Source organism: Cebus imitator, unplaced genomic scaffold (assembly GCF_001604975.1).
Source record: "Cebus imitator isolate Cc_AM_T3 unplaced genomic scaffold, Cebus_imitator-1.0 Scaffold524, whole genome shotgun sequence".
In the NCBI taxonomy this organism is placed as follows: domain Eukaryota; kingdom Metazoa; phylum Chordata; class Mammalia; order Primates; family Cebidae; genus Cebus; species Cebus imitator.
Window position 1 is genome coordinate 360,921 of NW_016107839.1, and position 7,247 is coordinate 368,167.

The window sequence follows — 7,247 nt, forward strand, 5'->3', positions numbered from 1 at the left end:
TCCCTCCCTCCCTCCCTCCCTCCCTCCCTCCCCTGACCTGTGGCCCTTGCGCCTGCAGCCGGATGCTGGAGTCCTACTGGGACAGCAACAGCAACTTTCTCACCAAGAAGTCCCTGTCCGGGGTCAACCTGGCCTTGGTCATCAATGGAGACTTCCTGGTGAGTGTCACTAGGGTGGATGGGGGTCCCGGCACGAGGGAGGGGCCTGGAGGAGCTGCATGCTCAGGGTGGGGACTGCTGGCGAGGCCGAGCGGGGCCAGTCTGGCCTGGAGGCCATGGCCCCTGGCATAGTCCCCTCCCCTCTGGCTGGCCAGGACAAGCTACTGGTGTCCCTGCGGAAGGAGCCTCGAGCCCTGGTGCAGAACGTGAACGTGGACGAGGAGTGGCAGGAGCCTGCCCAGTCCAGGAGGGACTTCCTCCACGCCCGGCGCCTGTCCCTGATGTTCCGGAGCTTCGGGATCCCGCTGGCCCCGCCGGCCCCGCCACCGCCGCAGTCCCAGGATTCCGGAGGCCGCTGCACCTCCGAGGTGCTACAGGAGCGCACCTTTGTGGACCTGGCATCCCACTGCCAGGCGGTCATCTGCTGCCGCGTGACGCCCAAGCAGAAGGCCCTGATCGTGGCGCTGGTGAAGAAGTACCACCAGGTGGTGACCCTGGCCATCGGGGATGGCGCCAACGACGTCAACATGATCAAGAGTGAGTGGCAGCCGCGGGGCTGGGGTGCCTGGGGCAAGTTGGGGCGGCCAGTGGGGGGATAGTGGGGCTGGGGCAGGTGGGGGGTGCCTGAGGAGGATAGCGTCAGGCCTAGGGGGCCTGGGGTGGGGGGGCAGCTGATGGGGGATGACAGCGCTGGGAGGGCTTGCGGCCAGTTGGGGGTGCCTGATGGGGCCAGTGGTGGGATTGGGGGGGACCTGGGGCAGGTGGGGGACAGCCGATAAGGGGGCAGAACGGTGTGGGGGCCTGGGTTGGGTGGGGAGGGACTGGTTGGGACTGGCGGGACCGGGGGGGCCTGGGGACTCTGACCAGCTGCCTGTGCCCTGCAGCTGCGGACGTGGGCGTGGGGCTGGCGGGCCAGGAGGGCATGCAGGCGGTTCAGAACAGCGACTTCGTGCTGGGCCAGTTCCGCTTCCTGCAGCGCCTCCTGCTGGTGCACGGCCGCTGGTCCTACATGCGCATCTCCAAGTTCCTGCGCTACTTCTTCTACAAGACCATGGCCAGCATGATGGTGCAGGTCTGGTTCGCCTTCTACAACGGCTTCACCGCGCAGGTGCGCCCCGCCCGGGCTGCCCCATGGCCAGGGCCTCCGGGGGGGCCACGCCCCTCCCATAGACCCCAGGAGCCCTGCTGGGTGTCCTGAGAACCCCAGGACCCTCAGTGGCCAGGGCTTGCCTGAGGCCACATGGCAAGGCTGCATTAGTAGAGGCCTAGAGACCAGGTGAAGGGAGGTGACGGTCCCTGTCTAGCTCTGTGCCCAATACCGTCCAGGACATTTGCTTTGCTTTGCCTTGTTTTGAGACAGAGTCTTGCTCTGTCACCCAGGCTGGAGTGCAGTGGTGCGATCTCAGCTCACTGCAGCCTCTGTCTCCCGGGTTCAAGTGCTTCTCCTGCCTCAGCCTCCTGAGTAGCTGGGATTACAGGAGTGCGCCACCACGTCCGGCTGATTCTTCTATTTTTAGTAGAGATGGGGTCTCACCACGTTGGTCAGGCTGGTCTGGAACTCCTGACCTTGTGATCTGCCCGTCTCGGCCTCCCACAGTGTTGGGATTCATGGTGTGAGCCACAGCGCCTGGCTTTGGTTTTACTTTTTTATTTCTAGATTTTTAAAATGGAATTGCTTTCTAGTTTTGTTTGTTTTGAGACAGAGTCTCTCTCTGTCTCTCAGGCTGGCGTGCAATGGCGTGATGTCAGCTCACTGCAGCTTCTGCCTCCTGGGTTCAAGTGATCCTCCTGCCTCAGCCTCCTGAGTAGCTGGGATTACAGGTGCGCGCCACCACGCCCGGCTAATTTTTGTATTTTTAGTGGAGACGGGGTTTCATCATGTTGGCCATGCTGGTCTTGAACTTCTGGCCTCAAATGATGTGCCCACCATGGCCTCCCAAAGTGCTGAGATTACAGGTGTGAGCCACCATACCTGGCCTGCATGGCTTTTTTGATGACGTCCAATTAAAACAAAAGCTTAGAGGTGCTGTAATGAGGGAATGTGATGGTGCTTTCCTCCCTCCCTTCATCTTTCCCGCCTTTATCAGGCTGCACTTTACCCCATCCCAGTCCCACCTCCAACCCTGAGTGTAACTCGACTTTCTACCTCACCTGGAGCCCTCCCTGGGTGCCTGCTGGGCAGGCTCCTTGAGTGCCTGAAGGCTGACGTGTTCTCCTTGCCCTTTTTCCCTGGCTCAGCCCCTGTACGAAGGATGGTTCCTGGCCTTCTACAACCTCCTCTACAGCACCATTCCAGTTCTCTACATCGGGCTCTTTGAACAGGTGAGCAGGGTGAGGCCAGGCCTCCCTTCCAGGTCTCTGCTCATCCTCTCCTCCTGGATGCCTGGTTCTGGGGTGGGCCTGGGAGACCTTCAGGTCTTGGGGTGGTGTTTGGAGGGTCTGGTCCAGCACCTCTCCCCACCCACTGCCACCCAGCTCCTCCTCTGTGTGGGAGCCCATCCGTGCAATGAGGGGAGGGGATCAGAACAGAGGACCCTGCTAGGTTTATCACCCCCCAGGCCCAAGAGGCCCTGGCTACGTGATCTGGAGACAGGAGGGTGGGTCATAGGGAACGTCTCAGGTAGTGGAAGTGTCCCACACCTACGCAACTCAGCACAGAAGCCACCGGCTACACGTGGCCAACGAGGAGCGCTTGTGCTGTGGGCAGTGCGACCCAGGGGCTGGATTTCACATCTGACTTCACGTTTGCTAGAGTGTTTCTTTTTGTGTGTGTGAAACAGGGTCACCGTGGCCCAGGCTGGAGTGCAGCGGCACGACCTCAGCCCACTGCAACCTCTGTCTCCCGGTTCAAGCTGTTCTTCTGCCTCAGCTTCCCAAGTAGCTGGGATTACAGGCGTGAGCCACCATGCTTGGCCAATTTTATTATTATTATTATTATTATTATTTTATTTTTTTTTTTTGAGACGGAGTTTCGCTCTTGTTACCCAGGCTGGAGTGCAATGGCGCGATCTCGGCTCACCGCAACCTCCGCCTCCTGGGTTCAGGCAATTCTCCTGCCTCAGCCTCCTGAGTAGCTGGGATTACAGGCACGCGCCACCATGCCCAGCTAATTTTTTGTAGTTTTAGTAGAGACGGGGTTTCACCATGTTGACCAGGATGGTCTCGATCTCTTGACCTCGTGATCCACCCGCCTCGGCCTCCCAAAGTGCTGGGATTACAGGCTTGAGCCACCGCGCCCGGCAATTTTTTTATTTTTAGTAGAGATAGGGTTTTGCCATGTTGGCCAGGCTAGTCTGGAACTCATGACCTCAGGTGATTCTCCTGCCTCGGCCTCCCCAAGTGCTGGGATTACAGGGTGAGCCACTGTGCCCGGCCGTGCTAGAGTCGTTAACTGTGGTGGACTGCAGATCACATAAACTGCTACCGTCTCAGCCAGACTTCTGCATGCAGCTCAGCACAACCAGTGCATTCGTGTGGCCACACGACCCACCTCCAGAGCTCTTTCCATCTCATTTTATTGTATTCTGTAGACGAAGTCCCATTCTCTCACCCAAGCTGGAGTGCAGTGGTATGATCACAGCTCATGGCAGCCTCCGCTCCTGGGCTCAGGTGATCCTCCTGCCTCAGCCTCCCGAGTAGATGAGACTACAGGTGGATACCACCTCACCTGGCTACTTTAAAGATTTTTTAGGCCGCTGTGGTGCTCACAGCTGTAATCCCCAGCACTTTGGGAGGCTGAGGCAGGTGGATCACAAGGTCAGGTGTTTGAGACCAGCCTGGCCAACATTGTGAAACCCCGTCTCTACTAAAAATATAAAAATTAGCCTGGTGTGGTGGCTGGTGCCTGTAATCCCAGCTACTCAGGAGGCTGAGGCAGGAGAATTGCATGAACCCAGGAGGCGGAGATTGCGGTGAGCTGAAACTGTGCCACTGCACTCCAGCCTGGGTGACAGAGTGAAGCTCCATTTCCAAAAAAAAAAACATGTTTTTAGAGACAGGGGGTCTCACTATGTCATCTAGGCTGGCCTCGAACTCCTGGCCTTAAGCAATCCCTGACCTCCCAAATTGCTGAGATTGCAGGTGTGCGCCACCGTGCCTGGCCTTACTTTAATTCAGCGAAACTCCAGGAGCCACACACAGAGAGTGGCTACCCGATTGGCCTGCCGGAGGAGGTCCCGACCTCTGTTGGGTGTCCCCACCCCCAACCCAATCCCAGGAGCCTCCCCTTTCCCCCAGGACATAAGTGCGGAGCAGAGCCTGGGGAAGCCGGAGCTGTACGTGGTGGGGCAGAAGGATGAGCTCTTCAACTACTGGGTCTTCTTCCAAGCTGTCGCCCACGGCATGGCCGCCTCTCTGATCAACTTCTTCATGACGCTGTGGATCAGCTGGGACACGGCGGGGCCTGCCAGCTTCAGCGACCACCAGTCTTTTGCGGTCGTGGTGGCCCTGTCCTGCCTGCTGTCCGTCACCATGGAGGTGGGCAAGGTCCGGGGCCTCAGACTTGGCCATCGAGGTCTCCTACCCCGGGACCCCTGCTCTGGGGGCCTTGCCAACGCGCTTCCTGGACCCCGGGGGCTGGAGTCCAGCTGCAAGCTCCCCTGGGCCGGGCTGACCCCAGGCTGCCCTTGCAGGTCATTCTCATCATCAAGTACTGGAGTGCCCTGTGTGTGGTCAGCATCCTTCTCAGCTTGGGTTTCTATGCTGTCATGACGACCACCACCCAGTGCCTCTGGCTCTTCAGAATGGCCCCCAAGACCTTCCCATTTCTATGTGAGCCCCCGTGGGGAAGTGGGGCGGGCGGTCACCATGCAGAAGGCCCCCTTGGGAAAGGTCGCTGGTTGCCCCTGACAGTTGTCCAGCCAAGTCTCCTGGGGAAGGGGCTCCTTTAGGACCGGGCACAAAGGTGCAAAGGTGCTCCATGGCCTGGGGGTGTCCTCAGAGCTGGGGGCAGCACAGGCGGCATCCCCCAGCAGGTCCCTAGCAAGCTTACCTGTGACCCCCCCGCCCCGTCCCCAGACGCCGATGTCAGCGTGCTGTCCTCCCCGTCCATCCTGCTGGTGGTCCTGCTCAACGTGTCCTTGAACACCCTGCCTGTCCTGGGCCTCCGAGTCATCTTCCAAGCCCTCAGGAAGGCGCGTGCCGAGGTGAGGTGGGCCTAGGCCTGGGGTCCTCACCTGACACCTTCCAGGGCCCTGGTGGGGGAGCCACGCAGGGTGGGCATAGGGGCTGCTCTGGGCCCTCCAAGATGCAGGGCTGGGGCAGAGCCCCCGACACACGCCCAGTGCCCCCGGGGGCCGGTTTCCCAGGAAGAGAGACCTCACTCCCCAGACACAGCAGCAGAGAGCACCCAAAGGCTCTCTGATCCGTCAGAATCTTCAGGCTTTTAATTAATTAATTAATTTTTATATTTTGAGGCAGGGTCTTGCACTGTTGCCCAGGCTGGAGTGCAGTGGCACGATCTCGGCTCTCTGCAACCTCTGTCTCCCGGGTCCAAGCGATTCTCCTGCCTCAGCCTCACGGGATTATAGGTGCCTGCCACCACCCCCAGCTGTTTTTTTTTTTTTTTTTTTGAGACGGAGTTTCACTCTTGTTACCCAGGCTGGAGTGCAATGGCGCGATTTCGGCTCACCGCAACCTCCGCCTCCTGGGTTCAGGCAATTCTCCTGCCTCAGCCTCCTGAGTAGCTGGGATTACAGGCACGCGCCACCATGCCCAGCTAATTTTTTGTATTTTTAGTAGAGACGGGGCTTCCCCATGTTGACCAGGATGGTCTCGATCTCTTGACCTCGTGATCCACCCGCCTCGGCCTCCCAAAGTGCTCGGATTATAGGCGTGAGCCACCGCGCCCGGCCTTGTTTTTTTTGTATTTTTAGTAGAGGTGAGGTTTCATTACATTGGCCAGGCTGGTCTCGAACTCCTGACCACAAGTGATCCACCCACCTCAGCCTCCCAAAATGCTGGGATTACAGGAGTGAGCCCCCATACTGGGACGTAATGTTTTTATTTATTTATTTAATTTTATTTTTTTAGAGGTAGGGTTTCCCTATGTCATCCAGGCAGGAGTGCAGTGGCACACTTACTGCTCACTGCAGCCCTCACCTCCCAGGCACAAATGGTTCTCCCAGCTCAGCCTCCCTAGTAGCTGAGACCACAGGCATGCACCACCACATCCAGCTAGATTTTTGGCTTTTTTCTAGAGATGGGGTCTCATTATGTTGCCTAGGCTGGTCTCAAACTCCTGGCTCAAGCAGTCCTCCTGCCTTGGCCTCCTAACATGTTGGAACTTCAGGCATGAGCCACACCGTGCCAGGCCGACACCATCAGATTCTGCCACGAATGATCGAGCTGTTGGGGTTGCGGTGGCGGAAACAGCCTTGACATGGTTCAGGCAAGAGGAGGGGCTCGGACAGATGGGCGGGCCAACGCGCATGCGCACAGCCTGGAGAAGGAGCCAGGCTCTGGCCCAGGCCACAGTTTGGACACGCCTTGGGGGCGTGGTGCCCAAGGCCAGGCGCGGTGGCTCACACCTGTAATCCCAGCACTCTGAGAGGCTGAGGCAGGAGGGTTGCTGGAGGCCAGGAGTCCAAGACCAGCCAGGGTGACATCGTGAGACCCTGTTTCTACACAAAATTATAAATGAGCAACCGAGCATGGTAGTTCATGCCTGTAACCGCAGCGCTTTGGGAGGCCAAGACAAGAGGATCGCTTGAGTCCAGGAGTTCAAGAGCAACCTGGCAATTTGAGAGACCCCGTCTCTACAGATAAAAAAAAGAAAACATGATTCTCAGTGAGTGAAGCCAGACATAAAAGACAAATATTAGTTGATTCACTTATATGAGGTCCCTAGAGTCGTCAGATTCACAGAGACAGAAAGTAGAATTTGGCGTGCCAGGGACTTGGGGCTGGGGACAGGGAGCGAGTGTTTCGTGGGGGCAGAGTTTCCGTTTGGGAATATGAAAAGGTTCTGGAAGCCGGGTGCGGTGGCTCAAGCCTGTAATCCCAGCACTTTGGGAGGCCGAGGCGGGTGGATCACGAGGTCAAGAGATCGAGACCATCCTGGTCAACATGGTGAAACCCCGTCTCTACTAA

General features: G+C 58.2%; 1 protein-coding gene across 1 annotated transcript in view; it reads left to right on the forward strand.

Annotated features, from left to right (window-relative positions):
• The window catches only part of ATP8B3 (ATPase phospholipid transporting 8B3), a 27,904-nt gene that overhangs the window by 18,549 nt on the left and 2,108 nt on the right, over positions 1–7,247 (forward strand). Inside the window, exons 20-26 of the mRNA XM_037733442.1 lie at positions 59–158; positions 314–695; positions 1,043–1,266; positions 2,397–2,480; positions 4,395–4,634; positions 4,790–4,928; positions 5,175–5,302. Coding sequence (XP_037589370.1) covers positions 59–158; positions 314–695; positions 1,043–1,266; positions 2,397–2,480; positions 4,395–4,634; positions 4,790–4,928; positions 5,175–5,302 — 1,297 coding nt within the window. The remainder of the gene's footprint in view (positions 1–58; positions 159–313; positions 696–1,042; positions 1,267–2,396; positions 2,481–4,394; positions 4,635–4,789; positions 4,929–5,174; positions 5,303–7,247) is intronic.